General features: G+C 37.6%; 1 protein-coding gene across 6 annotated transcripts in view; it reads left to right on the top strand.

Moving 5' to 3' along the window:
• Positions 1-18,620, top strand: part of PTPRN2 (protein tyrosine phosphatase receptor type N2) — a 620,450-nt gene that overhangs the window by 242,482 nt on the left and 359,348 nt on the right. For all 6 annotated transcript variants that reach the window (XM_052695759.1, XM_052695758.1, XM_052695760.1 and 3 more), the window contains exon 10: positions 14,261-14,347. In XM_052695759.1, the coding sequence (XP_052551719.1) occupies positions 14,261-14,347 (87 nt within the window). The remainder of the gene's footprint in view (positions 1-14,260; positions 14,348-18,620) is intronic.

The following is an 18,620-nucleotide window of genomic DNA, read 5'->3' as shown; positions in this document are numbered from 1 at the left end:
TGCCACAGTGACTAGCTCAAATTTGTATCTCTCTGCTCAGCTGAACACATAAATATTGCTGGTGTTAAAATGTGCCTAGATCCACCATTTTCTCTTTCTGTATCTTCTCTTCTGCATTAGCATCTCTTCTTTGGGTCTCATGGACCTGCAGCTAGTGCAGAGGCACTGCAGCCTCTCTTTGAGTAGGTTCATGCTGCTCTACTGTCTCCATGCTACAGATCTTTACTCATTGGGTTATATGTCTCTTATCATAGGGACGGGGTGCTAAGCTGTGTTTTGCTTCTGTAACAGTAGTAGACATAAAACACCCGAGATGATGCAGTATCTCACAATTCCATATGGTCAATCCTTCTAGTCCATTACGGTGTTTTTCTGGTAATTGCCATGTAAATCATTTTAAAGGAGTGACAAATATTAACCTTTTGGAATGTGTGAAAAGGAGAAAAACAAAGGTTGGAATTCTGGTGAATTCATCAACATGAATTATAATGCAGTCCATTCTCTACTAGCACTTTTTCATCAGTGTTTTGCTCAGTTCTGGCAGGTTCAGCTATAAACATACAATAATTTGATTTTCATGCCCAATAAATTTTTGAAATTTCTTGACTCAGATAACATGTATACAGTGTAAACATCTGACCACTAAAAATTAGAATGAAGTCATTTTTATCTCACTCTAAATTGTTTATATGACATGCAAGAAAATGCTTCACAAGGAGATCAGTGAGGACTAATTCAGAACACGAAGAATAAATTAGAACAGAGAAAATAATTTAATTTTACTATTGAGTAGATATTTCCACTCACTGTTTTAGAAGAAAGGTATGCTACAATCTTCAGATTATGGTGTGTCTGATGGAGAGATAAATTCAGACTTAATTTATTGATAGATTGGAGATTGAGTTTTAGAAAAAGTCAATTTTTAAAATGTTAAACATTTTGGTATCTTACAGAAATGTCTGTGTTTCTTTATTTTTCTTCTTTGAGCACTAGGCTGATGGACACACTTTGTTTTTTGTAATTTAAACCATCTGCATTGTAATTTGGTCTGGGCTTTAAGTTACCTTGAAAGAAAAACATTTTTGGTGATATTAAGGTAGAGAATATACGAAAAGTCAAAAGTCCATTAAAATGTATGTCACCAGCTGACCTCGATCTCATTTATTAATTACTCATAAATAATCTGATTTTAAAAAACAATCTTGCTATGTCAGGGCTTTTTTTCTATCAGAGAGTTAGGGTTTATGACAAGTAAACTCCATCACTGCTTCAAACATTCAGCTTAAAAATGCATTAAGGAGTGCTTGGATGGAATCCAGTCTTGGAAAAGAGGATATCATCATTATGGCACAGATTATTGCCATTATTTCCATGTTTTTGCCATTAACAACATGTCTGTATGAATTTGTCACTATTAACAGAGCTGGAGGTACTGCTTATTTGGGACAATACAAGCACAGGCTGGAACAGGGTCACACTTCAATTATAACTCCAGAGAGGTGATCCTTCTTGACTTCTCAATCACTCTTGTGTTTCCACAATGCCGTTATCACTCTGACCTTCATAGCCTTACCACTGCTATTGATTTTTACCAGGTGTCATCTGTGTTACAAATTGGTCTGGACTTGAATCTGTCCGTATTAAGGGGTTTAAATTCACACTCATTTGTGGTGGAAAAAGATGGAAAAAATATGGAAAGTGGGAATTTGCTGAGCTGTCAAAAAAAAAAGTAAGTTTAAAAGGGTTTAAAGGCCAATAAAGCCAATGAAAAAACCAGCATATTAAAACAAACTGCATCTAAAGATATAAAATTGCAGTGTCCTTAACATGTTTACAGTCTCGTGACATCAGGCTGCTCTCCAGCAACCCAGTGAGTAGCTCTGTGCTGTGATGTTATTTGGTTGCTTTCATCAGTCCTGAATAAATGCGAATTATTTACAAAATTCATTACGATATAACTGAATTTGAGGCACAGGATGAGTTCAAACCAGATAAAATATATTTAGTGCTGAAATTCATTTATTCTCTCAGTATGTACTGGAGATGAGAACTTCAAGATACATGAAGCTACACTGGAACATAGACAAGAGACTCAAACTCAGACAGACAAGGCAAGTGTTGTAACACCATGGACTTGATGAAACATCAGTGCCCAGGACTTTCATTATAGCACGTCGTGTGTGTTACTCTCAGGGGCATTTCCAGAAAAGAAAAGTAAATACAATTTTGGTGTCTAAAGATCCTTCAGGTTTGGTGGGCTCAGACAGAATATAATGGTAACACTGTGAATTACTTTGATGTTAAAATGTTCCGCTGTAGTCCTCACTGTACTACTTCTGCATCCTGAAAAGATGCCCTTTAATGTCTCAGTTTATGCTCTATTGTATGGGAACTTTCTTGTTGTGAGATTCCCATTGTGTCTAGGAAATGAAAAGTAAGATTTGTAGAAAGCAGAATTCAATGGTTTATATTGTTTTTTTCAAATTTAATGAGGATGGGATAGTCCCACTGCCATGCAGCCATGCAGGAGCATTCACTTCTTCCATAGGATATATGTAGCTGACATCATTTATTCCTTCTTTGGCAAATATAGTGGCTTTCGTCTAGAATGTAAATCCTCTTGTGAGTAGATCAGCTGGTTTGGTAAGCGACCTCTGGAGTCAGACAGAAGTTGCAGCTTGAGGAAGAGCATCATGAAGCCGGATTCCTGAACACAGGAATGAATGGGAGGATGGAACTTAGATTTTCTTGAGGACCCTTATCAAAGCTATGTCGCTTTTCTGTGATGTAGCTCTTCCGTTCTTCCGTTACTATTGAACTTTGCATAATAACATAGGCTCATATCCTTTTATTTCATACTTCTGTAACGGAAGTTCCCATTATTTTGCATATTACAATATTTACCAATCTTATGGGAAAAAAAAAAAAAAAGAGAGACGGAAAAAAAAGCTGTTTCCTTAAAATGAAGGTTTCCTAGTATCATTTTCAGCTTCTCTGTGTTGTGATGTCAGACTCTGAAACCACATCAGTGATAAACCACTTCCATACCTTATATCTTAGCTATTTCTATTGAAAGACTTCTGTGCTTCCACCTCCAGAGGACCGTGCCAGATTTCTCTCTTCACTTCTGTGACAGCATTTGTCCCAGAGCCCCGAGGGAGCAAATTGCCTTCTGAGGAGATGCATCAGCCTCTCCTGAGAGAAAAGCTGCTGTTGCAGCAAAACCACAAGTTGTACCTGCCCTCCAAATCAACAGGAGATAAATGGGATGCTCTTCATACCGACTTTAAGGAGTGTGACTCACAGAGCAAGGGCCACGGCGTCTCTGCAGATTAAGAACCGGTTATGAGATAGGAGGGAAAGATTCGTCATGAACTGCTGCTTCTCAGCGTGTAGAGGGATTAGTGGTACCCCATGGGCAAATTGTCTCTGTTAGGAAGAACTATGGAGGATTTAGAAAAATTCCAGATGGATTTAAATACATTGAGGGATTAAGGAGCACAATGGTAGATGAAATTCAGCTCGAATAAGTGTGACAGAATAATAGACATTAACAAAAATAGTCCTTCTGGGAGAAAAAAAATAGAAAAAAAAAAAAAGATATTCTTAAAACTCCTCGTAGTCTGAGCTCTGAGGCAATGGAAAATTAACAAAAAAAAATGCTGTTTAGATGCATAGGCCCTGCCATTGGTATGGTGGCCCATGTTTTCAGACATGGAAATTTAAAAGAAGGCACTCAAATCCTGAAGTAGGTTGTCCATTTCTAAAATACAAACCTGTCCAATACATCTTTGATGTATTTAGCAGGATGATTTTTTAAAAAGATAGGGATTTTAGTAAGTGATAAGTACATGGATAATCAATTACTGGTAGAAGAAAGCGATAATCCTACTTATTTATTTTCAGAAGAAATGTTCTTGGTTCAGAAGGGCAAGAAGTGCTGATTCCTGATCTCTCTCTTTGCCCAGGCTGCAATGCTATGAGCATGGAGACAGAGTGCGCAGCTGAGAGTAGCATCCTAATCTTGAAACACATGGTACATGCATTACACAAGGTGCATGTAAGGAAAAAATGTCACTGTTATAGTGCCTCTAGAGTCAGATCAGTGATCAGATAGAATCTGTTTTTTCTTGTGTAATGTTATGATTTATTAGGTCAGGGTCCCTAGCTATTCTAGAGTAGATAGTTTTGCACCTTTTTGAGAGGGCTTTGGGCAGCTGCCAGAATGCCAGCAATTTCGTAGCAAGTCTCACACCTCTAACTTTTTCCTCAGAGAATTGAGACCAGTGTTGAAAACTGTCACTGGATGATTTCCTTAACATCTTGCTTTCTTCACTTTTAGCTGTGTGAATGAAGCAGTGCTCAATAGAAAAAAAAAAACAAAAAAACAAAACTAAAGAACAAAAGGTTTCTGTTTATCACAGCATTGACTCTCGCAGGATAGGCTGTTCTGTAGTTAGTCCTTACAGAGCTGAATTTCAAAAATCACATCTCCTACCCTCCTTCATAAGAACTTTTCCAACATTGTCTTGGATTTCATTTTCTTTTTTTTTTTTTTTAGCTTTATTTTCAGACTCTCATGATTTAACAGCTGGCTTACTAAAATCAGGCAGTAGCACGTACAAGGTTGTGTAACGCAGGCTCCTATCTTGTGCTCACATCTGTTGCTGAGAACTGATTAAATGACTGGAGTTAGCATGGAATCACAGAATCATAGAATGGTTTGGTTTGGAAGGCACCTTTAAGATGATATAGTTCCAACCCCTTGCTCCAGGTTGCTCACACTCACTTCCATCCTGTCCTTGAATATTTCCAAGGGCAACCCGTGCCAGTGACTCATCACCCTCACAGTAATGAGGTTTTTTTTTGATATCTAGTCTAAATCTACCCTCTTCTAGTTTAAAACCATTTCCCCTCCTACTGTTGCTACATGTCTTTATAAAAACCATGTATTGCTGGAGATCTGCTGCCTGCAGCAATTGCTCTTCTCGCTTATCCATGATCTCACTAGCAGAAAGAGGAAATTGTTCTCCCTCTCCTTTTTTCTTGACTACTTATAGTAGGCAGAGCAGTTACAGTTGGTGTGCACAGCTCCTCACAAAAAGGTAGAGCTCAGGTCTGGTGTTCTGGCTCCACTACAGTTTGTGCTGGAGCTGTCCAGGTTGCTCTTGCCAGTTGCCCATCAGCAAGATGTTTGCTTGCAGCTTAATCAGTGTTCTTGCTGCTGCCTAATAGCTTTACCAGCCTAAGCAATCTAGTCCTCAGCATCATTCATCCTAAATGTGGCTTCTTGCACATTGGACTCTAAAGCATTCTGTATGGTATTCCAGACCAGTATTTCTGAACTTTGTTTATAGTTGTTGGTATCTTTGTTTATTTATTTTGGGGGGGATTTGCCTTTCTATCTGTGGCGTTAAGGAAACTGTGCTGCATATTAAGAAATTGATACTGTTAATAGACCATTGCACTGTTTAATTAAGGGAAGTCAGTTTGATGTCAATACCCAAACAACAATGAAGATTGGCCAGGTGGAACTTTGTTAAGTAATTATTAAACCAAAGTAATTATTATTAAACTAAAGAATGTATCTATCTTGAAATTCAGTTTTTAGAAAAATAAAAGCCTCATGAATAAAAAAGTATCTAAGATCAGTACTAAAAAGAAGAGCTGCATGAAAGATGCTGCAGTGTTAACAATTTCTTAAAAATCTTAGATGAAAGTGCTCGAATACAAAGGCAGCAAGACCGACAAAATTATCTTTTGCAGCTCAAGTCTCAGTTAACTTCTAGGGAAAAGAGCCACCACATTGCATAGTCTACACTTACCTCTCAATTAAAGTTTATTAAAGTTGATTACTCGAAGTAAAAGAATCAACAGATTTGGTCCTTATGACTTGGGCTTTCAAAGGACATTGTTCTTGTTATCTCTGTGGTTAGTGCTTTTTCCTTTTAAGAAATATTTCTAGGTTTTAAGCTTAAATGGCAGTTATTTAAGTATTTAAGGTGAAGGCCAGACTGTCTTATCTAAGTGCTGAACTACACGTCTTCCCCAGGAATGAGGACATTCTACTTTTCCCATGACATCACTGAGTTCCTTGAGGGACAAATGAGTACATATCCACACAAGGAGATTCTGGCACCTCTTCTCCTCTTCTATTTAGAAGGGACTTTGTGAGACTCCAGAAGATAGCCCAGACTTCTAGGTGTCTCCCTGCCTCACGGAGGCATACCAAGCCAGTAGGTTATTCTGAGCTCCACCATATCTAACATGCCTGTACTGAAAAGCACCTTGTGGAGTGTCCCTGCCTGTCTTTCCCTTACTACTGCAGGGCTTAGAAAGTGAAGCAGGAAGTGGAGGAAAGCTTACAGAACTTATTCCAAGCAGTTTTAACTCCTACATTATAGGAGGGTCCTCTGGGTACTAGCCCTAAGGGATAAGTCTGTCTGTCATCCTCTTGATGGCTCAGCATTTCATCTTCAGGCATATAAATGATGGCGGAAGATGGATGACATGCAAGAGAGAACGTGACCATAAGTCACATCACTCAGCAGAAGGGAATGCTGCTGTCCCAAATGGTTTTCAAGTATGTGCATGTTTTACATAAGTAAACAGACTAAATAAAAAATCTCTCTCCACAAAAGCCTTGGGTGCTGTGCTTAGGTATTTCCCACCTTCACTTGAAATGTGGATTCAACTCAAGGTGATCACAAGTGTAACCAATTTTTGAACCTTCTCGATGAGAAATAGGTGGAGCGAAGATGCCATTGTACTTGAATGTGGACAGCAAAAGAGAGGCTGGTTTTAAGAGTGGCACCTACCACTGCAGAGCATGAGCTTTCTGATACTGCTGACAGGGCTGTATTTAAGCACTCAGGCAACTTTCTGGCTGTAGATAAATGCCTTGTAATTTTGGCAAAGTGCTCAGCACTCTCAAAAACGGGTGAATTGGACTTCTTTGCCTATGTCCTGATGTAAAAAAAAAACACAGGTGGATTGAATCCTACCTTTCTTAAGATCTCACTGGGGATTGGACTGACATTTAAGTTTAAGGAGTGCTATTCCCAATGTCAAGCCTATTTCTGTACTGTAGATTATTCGTCATTTTTGCAGAAAATGATTCAATTGAACTAATATGACAAGGCTGACTGGATGTCCGTTATATTGCTGCATTACAATTGCTAAACAGAATATTGGAAGGGCACTAGGTACAGTCTGGTAAAGACAATACGTAATTTGAATGATGGCACTGAGGGAGAATTTCAGAGTTCAGTAAGTGGCTTTTCGAAGATGCTTGGCAGTTGGGAGAAGGAAAAGCGAATGAGAGCAACTGCTTGTGAGACTGACATAACCTCAGTGTAACTTTGAGCTACATGTTGCTCTCCTTTCTGGGAGCAGGCTTGGCAAATGTGAGCAGTCAAGCCATCTGTATAACTGGATCAGATTTTTTGCAACCTAAATGGATCAATTTATGGGATTGTTTTGACAGGCATGTTGGGAAATACAGAACATATAGTTTTCATCATTGTTTACTGCTGTTCCTTCTCTTGTTCCCTTTGACACTGCCCACTGGCTTTTATTAGAATCTGAGCTCCATTTAACTCAGCATGTAAAGTTGGCCGTGCTGCCAGTGTCCCTCCCTGCAGAACTCCTCCTGTTCCTTCATTTACATGTTTCTTTCTTGTTCTTGAACTAGAAGTGGAAGCTTTGAGACTTGAATGAATAAACCATTAGGTCCAGGTCAAAAATATGCCATTCATTATTCAAACTGGTTGTACTCACTTTTCTGATTTATAGGTTATCTTGGCAATTTCTTGGGAATGTGATATCCATCTGCAGCACTGTTTGGATAACTGTGGTGTGTATCAAGTTCAGCATACAATATTCAGCACTACATTTTTGGGGGAGTGGTTTAATTGGCCATGTGTGAGGCATGTCTGGTCCACAAAGTTCTTGACACCTACTCCATTTTCCCACAGCAGGTGTTTTGCAAGGCAATTCAGCAGTGAGGAACAAGTTATGTTCACCTGGATCCAGGTGCTTTAAACATGATGTAAAATCAGTCAGTTAGGTTCTTCAGACAGCCAGTACCCCATGTTGAAATAATTTAGAACAATATTTTTGATTGGGAAATTTTTCTTGTAACTAAAAACTAATTTTCATGTTACTTGGTCTTTGCTACCACAATATCTTCTCCATGTTTGATAGGGAGGAGATACGTTTGTCTTTTAGGGACTGCTAATAGTGCTACTCTTTTTATTCTTAGATCCAGAAGGCATGCAACTCTTTTAAGAAGCAATATTAGTCATCTGGCATAAAAGCTGGTATCATTCCCTTCGTTTTACAGATGTTGAAATTGAGGAAGGCGTCTTGACCATGATCACCTGATTAAGGCCTCTTCTTTTCTTCGTTCATCTTTTATTTATCAGCAGATATTCTCTTTTATATATAAAACCACTGAAGATAATGAGATAGTTTTACATGTACAAAAATAGGGTAACAAACTATATGAAGCAGTGATTGAGAAGGAAATCATTTAATGTGATTGCTCTAGGTATTGCCAACTTTGTGGAACCAAATTTTTAGAAAAAACTCCTCAACCCAATGTTTTTCTTACAAATTGAGCAAATGAAGAGTGAAATCTTTAATAGACAGTAGAAGAGGAAGATTATAATCCAATGTTCTATTATTTGAATTACCTCTGTAAGTTAAGACTGTTGCTTAAATTATTTCTGTTTTCAACTCCCTCACTAGGATGGATTTAGATATTGGAAGATATGGATTATTATTTTCACCAGGCAATCTAATTTTCCTGTATCCAATGTCCAGTACAATTTTGGAAACGTTTTAGCAATTACATAAAGTTGGTCTCCCAAATCTGCTCTTGAGAATTTAAATGGATTACTTAATTTTCAGAAGTGCTCAGCAGCTCGCATTAAGGTAAAGGGATATTTATTCCTGCACTTTAATTTAAAATCCATCCCTAAATAAAAGAGCTTTATAGCCTGGATCTTCTTTTCTTGTTAGATAAAATTCCAGATGAAATTAAAAAAAGCTGTCTTTATTGTGAATTTTAGTACAGACAAGTAACTATGTATTGGGCTATTCAGTTTTCTCATAGTTTAAATGGTTTTGTCATGATTTAACATCATGACATCAAAATCTTTCAGTCAGCTGGGGTGTCATTGCATCTGAAGGAATGATGTAGTACTACCATACGATATTGTCTGCGATTAGCAGAGATATAAGCCATATGCTCTAGTAGATATAAGCAGTTCAGTGCAAGTGCTGTTTGCTGCAATATGAGATTAAACAAAAACAGCATTTTTCAGATGATTCTGTGCAAGACTTGAAAATATGTATCTACATAAACCCCAAAGGAAATATTTATATTTTATTCCCCCTTTATTTCTTTATTGTCATTAAAATTTATCAAAAAAAGTATATTCTGCAAATAATATGACATAGCAGTTGGAATCTGGGTAAAACAAACTTTGGCTACTGATTCTGTAGGGTTTGAATTTGTCATTTGAAAATAATATTTAGGCTAGAACTTATGGAAAGAGATGACTAAGGAGGCAAAGCGAGAGAAGAAAGTTATTTATAAATGAATTCTACATGCTTTCTGACCCTCCCTTTGTCTTTCTAGCTGTAGAGAACTGGAGCCGGAAACCTGAAAAAGACCTGCTGTAGGGGGCCCTGCTGGGACAGGAGTTGGGCCACATGGACCCAGAAGTGTCTTCCAATCTCAGTGCTCTATGATCTTAACACAGTTAACTTAAAAATGCAAAAGAGAAATCTACTGCAAGTGAAATTATAGAAAAGATAGGAAACATATATAGTATCAGAAATGGTGTTGCCAGCAGAACTAGGGAAGTGACCTTCCCTCTGCATCTCAAGTACTGAGTCTTGGGCCTCTCACTACAAGAGAGACACTGAGGTCCTACACAAGAGGACCTTGTCTAAAGTAGGCAACGAAGCTATGAAGTGTCTGGAACACAAGACTTAGAAGGAGTGGCTGAGGGAACTGGGACTGTTCAGTCTGGAGAGGACGAGGCTCAGGGGAGATGTTATTGCTCTCCATAACTATCTCAAAGAAGGTTGTGGTGAGGTGGGGGTAGGCCTCTTTTCCCAGGTAACAGTGATAGGACAAGAGGGAATGGCTCTAAGTTGAGCCAGGAGAGATTCAGGTTGGATAATAGAAAGAATTTCTTCTCTGAAAAAGTGGTAATGCATTGGATCAGACTGCTCAATGAATTGATGGAGTCGTCGTCCCAGGAGGTGTACAAGAAATGTTTAGATGTGGCACTTCGGGACATGGTTTAGCAGGAATGCTAGTGATGAGTTGATGGTTGGAGTAGATAATCTTAAAGGTCTTTTCCAACATTTGTGATTCTGTGATTCTAAGTCTGAAGTAAATTCTATCTCAAGATCTTGGCCATCAGAAGCTATATGATTTTCAAAGAGGTGCTATGCCACACAGAGGCTTTTTGTTCCTAATGCTGAAACCTTTCCTGGAAGTGTTAAGAAAATCTCAAGGCAATTAAAAGAAGATTGAAAAATCAAGGACTGTTAAGGATATAGCAGAACCCATTAATTTTCTTTAACAAAATGAGGCTTACACATCCTCAAGTGAACTTCCAAGGCATAAAGAGCATCCATGGATAGGTCGTGTTGCTTTTCTTTTTTCCAGTATGTACTTTTTATCTCTGAGTCCTTTGCAAGTTGTGATTTCTCTTTAAGAGTTTACCATTGCTGGTGTAGTGAAATATATTATCACAGGCTCAAAAGAAAACTTACATGGACAGAATCTGTGTTGTGCTGTGTCTGGACATGAAGTGGCCATGGCCCAGACCCACTGCACCATACTGCTCTGAGTGAGCAGAGCCAGGCAGGACTGTTAGTAACAACACGGCTCTCTGTCCTCTCCTGCTTTAGGAAACTAAAATCTAAATCTCTTCAAAGCCAGGATGGATGGGGCTGTGAGCAACCTGGTCTAGAGGTTGCCGGTAGCAAAGGAGTTGGAGCTAGGTGATCTAAAAGGTCCCTTCGAATTCAAATGATTCTACGATTCTAAAACTTAATAGTTCAAATAAAGTTGTAGGAACCCTGATCCACTCTTATCTTTCCTGCAAGAGTTGGGTCTTGTCATCATGATTGCATCCAGAGAAACTTTGTTCTATTAAAATATCTTCTTGTACTGTCTTCTATTTGTTCCTTATCTGAATTGTTGTGTTCTGTTTTTACTTCTTGCTTTATGTAACACTTCTAGTTAATTCTATTGTAGATGAATCCTCACAGTCAATAGAGATATCACATTTTTGAACCGTGTTAGCCAGTTCCTTCAGAACCCTGGAATTCATGTTATCTGACCCCATAGACTTGTACGTGTTCCACATCATGAGGTTGTCTGGACTTGCTCCTCTCTTACACTAGGAGGGATTTTGCTCCCTCCACCTCAGTTTTGAAGTTCAGGGACATGAGAAGTGTGAGAAGCCTGACTGGCCACGAAGATGGAGGCAAAGAATTCATTCACTGCCTCAGCCTTCTCCATATCTGAGGAGGCCAGCTCTTCCTTTTCATTTATCAGAGGTGGGACACTCTCCTTAGGCTTGGGGTAGTTTGCTTAACGCCGTACTGCTGGGAATAGTGTGCTCACTCAGCATAAATAAAGCTAGAGTCAGTCACTATGTAAGCACACACTGTGCAACACTGAGCAAAATGCAGTATGAATTAAAGTAGTAGGGAAATAGAGTGTGGATAATGATTAGGCATTTTCAACTCTCCTACCATACAGCTGTTACAGAACTGTAATCAGCAGGACTAGTATGTGGCAACATTTAGAAACTGTAAAAGTGATAATAGAAGGTACTAGAAATTAATCAGTTCTTAATGTGAGTCCTCAAATGTGAGAATGTGATCAATAATAATACTGATACCAAAGAAGAATTGTAGAATCCTAGAATCATAAAATGCCTTGTTGGAAGAGACCTGGAAGCCCAACCAGTTCCAACCCCATGCCGTGGGCAGGTTTGCCACCCATTAGATCAGGCAGCCTGGGGCCCCATCCAGCCTGGCCTTGAACACGTCCAGATAGCACCATGCCTTTGAAAAGCACCAGTATACTTTTCAAATGACAATTTCTTAGCCTAACTCCAGATGTGAGCTTGTGAACCTGTGTTCTTTAGTTTGCTATTGGATGAGAGTTAACAAGACTGCTACTAGATTCTCAGACCTGCAGAAGAATGACTTTCTAGCGCCTTTTTCTCTCTCATTTTCTCTCCAGCATTCTTGCTGGACTGTACCATTCAAATGCTCTGATTACATATTACTGTTACTACATTGACTCATAGCAGCATACATCAGTTTGGAGGTTGGGTAATGCTTTTGCAAGGAAGGGGAGGTAAGCAGGAATGGAAGGTTGAGCTTTTAGAAATGTGACTCTTGGTTAAAAAAAAATGACATCAATGTATGCAGTAGACTTTTCCTGCACCTCTGTGTATACTTGCTGATACAGTGAAAGCCCGCTTGCTGACACCAATCATTTCCATAAAATTTAAGCCAGTGTCTTTGGGAGGAAAGATTTAATTAACACATAAGCCCCTGAGTCACTATGACAATCTGCTTTCATAGTGATGAGAATAATCACATTTCTGCCTACTGTCAGTCCTTGAAATATAGGATTTTTATGAATAATCTATAGTACATTTTTTTCCTTACAGAAACGATCAGATTCTTTTGTTACTTTCAGACAAGAACATTTCTGTCTCATACATCTAGAAAAACTCTAAATTTATCTGGTGCCTTGAGGGGCTTCCTCTGCCTGTGTGACAGGAGGTCTCTTGAGCATTTTGGGTTAGTAGCATGAAGGGAGGCTGAACAATTCCAGCCTAACCAAGATCCATGAGACATCCCATTATTTAAATAGAGGTGCCCTTAGGGCACTGCATGCAGAACCTGGCAGGGTAAATAAATAAATAAATAAGCAGCACTCGTTGCAGCCAATAAATAAATCCATGGCCGTAATTACAGTGCAATAAAATTAGATTCAAAAAACTTTCACTGTGAAGCAAAGATAATAACCTAGGTACAGAGCTGTGAGAGGTGTTTTTTTCCCCTTAGTCCAGTTGAAAAGATCATGTTTAACAGTACGTACTTTTTTGACACCTCCTTCTCTTACTTGTTACAAACCCTTGAAGGAAAAGATACAGAAGTTTTTTTTTTCCCCCTGGGTTAGTTTCATCAAAGTTGTTTCTGATTTAAAGTGGCATAAGTCAGATAAGTATCAGGCTTGTAAGGTTTAATGCTATGAGTGTTGGGGCTTTGACAGTGTTGAGAATAATTCTATAATCACAATTTAGAGAATGCTGCATTTGTTGTTCTCAGTAGAGCTTGTTATATAATTTTCAAATCTTTTTACTATCTAAATACATTTTTATTTGGTTTCACAGCACTGAACAGCAGCTAAACAAAGTACAGTCTGTCTATTAGAATGTTCTTAATACACCTTTACAGCTTTAACAACTTTAATACCTAAAAGTTTTTAATATATATATTTTGCATCTAAATAAATGCTTTTTTTTAAAAAATGCTAGCAGTCCTCTTGTGTTATGCTTGATTGCAACCTGTTTTCTAAATTAAAAAATGTAAATGTGGCATCGACAAAGGTGAAAAAGATTTAAAGTGGGCTCTGGCAGCAATGCATACGCTCACCAAACTAAATCCTATGTATCTAATCAGTGTCCTCTGGACTGTGTGCCTTGCTCCATTGTTTACTCTCAGATCCATAATAATTTTGTATCCTTTCACTGGGCAAAGATTCATTTTAAGAACTAATGAATTTAAAAATTTGCTTTTCCCTTGTCCATTTGCTACTGAGCCTGCAATTTGACTTTCATTGTTTGTTTCCCTCCATGTCTCGTCAATCCTTTTCTCTCTTTCTGTCCTTTTACTTTATTACATTTTTTATTGAGGATCGAGATGAACTGGTTGCTGCATCATGGGCCCATTACACTTCCTAACAATTCCATTTACACCTTATTGTTTGTCTTATTGCTGGAAAATTCAGGTGATTCATCATGCCTGAAGAAGCACCTGATCCCAATTCCCTTGATATCACGATCACTATGTGACAGGAATACAGTTACTGGTGGCTTTCAGACTCTAAGAGGCCAAGGTGATAACTCTTTTGGGACTTTTAGCCTCTCAAGTATTGATGAGTTCCATTTTCGTAACGCTGTGTTTTCTTGCTCCCTTTCAACAGCCCCCTGAGTGTGGAAAAGGGCCTGGAGTTAATAAAGGATGTGGCAGATCTCCTGAAGCTGCAGATGAGTGCCTTCGATGATGTCAAGTACGTATATGGAATTTGCCTCTTTTTATTTTATTGGATTTATTATTTTTCAGTAGTTCATATTACAATGGAATGACTTCTCTTTAATGCCAAAATTAATGAGAGTATATGCAGAAACAAAAGAACATTTTGGTGATCTTTATAACATCCCCTACACAAATTTAAGAAACAATTATTTAATACAAACTATAAAGACTGAAATAACCCCATGCTCCCACAGGGAAAAATCTCTTAAAGTACTGTAAATCTATAAATGTCGTATTTAACAGAGTATGGGTTAAGCAAGTACAGTAAAGAGTCATCATACTCAGCATAGCTGAGGGTGAAACAAAATCACAGCGGGAGAAAAGCTTGCTTCCTGGCTTTCAGTATGGCACATGGCACAGGTCATGCTGCTTGGACAGCTACTCATTTAACAAGTCACAAGGAGTTCAGCTGTGTTGAAATGCTGCTTTTCTTATGATTTATGCTGATAAATGTGCTGTATGGTAATCACCTAAGTTAGGAGGTTACGATTTTCCACGTTTGGTTAAAAAAAAAATAAATTATAATGACGATTTTCTGAAACCACTTTGATAGGGACATTTACTTTATAAAACTTTAGTTTTGGTTCCTTAAATAGAATAGTGTAATAGAGAAGTAATGGAAAAAAAGAATGGGCTGTGGTTGGTTTGTTACAGCGTGCTGGAAAGAACTCACATCCCAGTGCACGGAAAATAACTGTTATCTCAGTAGCATCCAGGCTCTGCCTATGTTTCAGTGTTTGGGGCTGCTTATTTTTCCCCGTGAGTCCTATTGCTGAAGGGCAGTGCCTTCTCAGCCTTTCTTGTGTTTAGCCTTTGGATCCAGTGAATGCAATTCGTATTTTTTAACTCTATGTTTTTAGCCGTGGTCTGAAGATGTTGCATTTTTGGTGGAAGTGTTATATTTTATGAAATATACTGTTAATGAAAACTGAATTTTGTAATGACAAAAAAATGATGTTTATGGCCTTCCTTATAAAAGAATTTTCAACCTTTAATTTGAATACTACCAGATAAATCAAAGCTACGCATTCAAAGGGATAATTCCACAGAACAAGTTCTCTGCTGGAATCAATGGGTTCTACTTCATTAACTTCATTCATTTACATTAAAAGAGCACTTTCACCTCCCTCTACCTTTCTAATTGTTAGCATAAAACCTTTTTTTTTTTTTTTTTTTTTTTTTTTTTAATCATTTGATAAATTGCAACAATATTGCAGTTGTCAAGCTGTAGATTTATTCTTTAATGGAAAACATCCCTCCAGTGAAATAGCAAGCTATGAACAACTTTTTTTCTTTTCCTTAATATGCAACTTTAGGAAAGCTGAATATTTTGCATCCATTAAGATGCAGTCATATGACAGTACCAAAAGTACTTGTATGATATGGTCTGTATTTTAAAGGTGCATTATAAATTATGATAATTACAAGCAGGACAGACTATTCTGTCTATCAGCACAACATAGATCTTTGCCTTTTTAACACACCTGTAAATCTGTTAAAGGTTATCCCAGATCCCAAGTTAGGGAATAATTACAGAATCACGGAATCACAGGATTGGAAGGGACCTTAAGGATCATGAATCTCCAACCCCCTGCCACAGGCAGGGCCACCAACCTCTACATTTAATACTAGACCAGGCTGCCCAGGTCTATCCATAATAAACCTTTAGTCCAGAAAATGAGCTGGTTAAGCTCAGGTTAAACCCATGAAGTGCTATGGAAATACAAAGGTGGACATCAGACAGCAGAAGTAGAAGCTTTAAAAAAAAACATTAATGTTTTTTGGATTTGTTCTTTTGTTGTCATTACATAGCCATCATTGGAAAACTGTATGGATGTGAAAGCTCTGTCTGAATGACCGCCTGTAGAAGGGTTTCGAGAAAGGTCTAATAATATGGGTGTTCCTAATTCACCATTGACATACTGAAATGTGAGGATGAGACCTCTAAGGAAGTATTTTATTTTATTAGTATTTTGGTGTTTTTTTTCCCCCTCAGGGGATTTAGCTTCTAAAAATATCAGTAATCCTAAGATCAAGAATTTATGAGGGGTTGGAATATGGAAAACTAAATTAGATTGAACTCTGACCTGAATGTGAGCTTGGATTAAAATTCTCAGTTTTCTCTTTCCCTTCCAAGAATTCTGAAAAGGAAAATAGTGTGCATCTGAATTTTTTAGACTACTGCACAGATTTCAGATTAAAGTCATTTTAATGAGAACCACAAATTTCAGAATTCAGACAAGGCCATCGCATTCAAGAGGAATAATACAAAAACTGAGGACAGAGTGTGAGTGGTGAATTTTTAACATTCTTTAAATTCTCAGATAAGGTTTTTTGTCCTATTCTATGCAAAAACTGATTTCAAGGGTACTGATTCACAAATACATTACTGCATTTAGTTAGTTTTGTTTGCAGATATCCTTCAGTCTTCCATGTATTTTTATTTTTTTCCTCTGCCTTGGAGTTTGGTTAAGTGAACAGTGGCTTTTTTTCTTTGGGTTCCTACTGATTACCATGTTTGTTCTTGATTTTATTTGATGCATGGTAGTAATCAGCTTATCTTCTCTTTCACAATCCTGCCAACTTTAACCGATGGCCTGCATTTCACAACGTAGCCTCAGGCTTGGCTCCCAGAGCGTTCAGTCCACTTCTACAGTTGGTTTGTTGTCAAGTTTGCGTTGACATAAACTTTGCTCACCCTGTGAAGCAGATGATTGGGAATAGATTTGGGGAATACATAATTAGAAATACTTCCGTACTGAAGAAAAGATCCAACATGTTAGCTGTCACTTCTGGATACAGCCTGAATCTTTATGGAAGTAATAGTTATGCTTAATATGTTTTGTTAATGGTTATGTAGCTGTCAAATAAATTCCATTATTTCTTATTACATCATTAGAGACCATTAAAAGGATATTAGCATGCTGATGTAATTATGCAAGCAGACGTAAAATGACTATAGTTATGATTTTATAATCTAATTATGGGTGTCCAATGCCTCTGGTGATTGATTGTTGGACTGGTATCATGGATTGAAGTCAGATGGGTAGTAGTGCTTGGAGGGCTTGTATTTATTTTAAAATTAATACTACCTCTGCAATCTGCAATATTGACCCTCTTCTTGTAAATAAAGCTCTTTTTACATTATAGAATAAACTTAGAAGCGCAACAGGTTATCAAGAAACATCCAAATATAATAAAAGCTACTAAAATTTGTTAGCTCGGCTGTGAAAGTAGTGGAAAGAACACTCAAAATGTATAGTAAAAGTGACATGCATGGCTTTTTCACATTCTTATAAGAATACAAATTATTTCTGTGCTCTTATTTTCTTATACTTGGGATGTTTAGTGAGAACATTGCTAATGGGAGGTTTTCAGCTCTAAATTTAGCTGAACACCTTTACATGGAAGGAAAACAAATTATTCTGATGTCATAGTATTTCAGACTGCATATCATTTTCAGCCTCCAGTCAAGTGTGATATTTTCTGCTGAATATTACATCCTTTGATGTAAACTGCAGTAACAGTGATTTTTTTTTCTTCTCATTCTTATTTCTCTCTTTAGCCTTTTTGATTTTCCCTATTGCTGTTGAAGATCGCTTGCTCTATGTATCTTTTTTCCCAATTTTATTCTATCACTTTGGCTTCCTCTTATGCATTTCAATGAGCATCTTTGTCTTTTTTGCCTTTTAATATACTTAAGCTTACGTATTTACGCAATGAACTGTCCTTCCAGGACATGTGGTAACTTGAGAAAAAGCATTTCCATAATTTTTCAATGGAAAACCTGTAATAGGGCACCCTGTATTCATTCCATAAAAAACCTCAATGTTTATCTGTTACTTTTATTTTGGAGCATAGCAGTTGTTGTCTATATTGGCCTTTAAACTATTTATGTAATGTTTGGGATACACAGGATACTCACTGAAATTCAAGTGCTAATGTGAACAGATTTTCTAAGCTGATTCTGATTATCTAATGTGAATTCCTGGATTGCAAAACCATAAAATTTAATCTATTCCCTATCAGTACAGTTGGTTGCACATGTATCATACATCCAATGCTAAGATAAAAACCGCTATCAGTGGGCTTTTTGACTCTAACGCTCAAACTAAGAGGCCACAGTTTGGCTGTTCAGCTTTCACCTGAATGCTCTCACTTTCCACACTGAGATTAGAGATGAACTCAATATTTTAGTTGAATTGTGTTTTACATGAAAAATGAAAATTTGCATTAAATGAAGCTAT

This window comes from Tympanuchus pallidicinctus, unplaced genomic scaffold (genome assembly GCF_026119805.1).
Source record: "Tympanuchus pallidicinctus isolate F22 unplaced genomic scaffold, pur_lepc_1.0 scaffold3, whole genome shotgun sequence".
Lineage (NCBI taxonomy): Eukaryota > Metazoa > Chordata > Aves > Galliformes > Phasianidae > Tympanuchus > Tympanuchus pallidicinctus.
The sequence above is the reverse complement of the archived record's forward strand: the minus strand, read 5'-3'. Positions and strand labels throughout refer to the sequence as shown.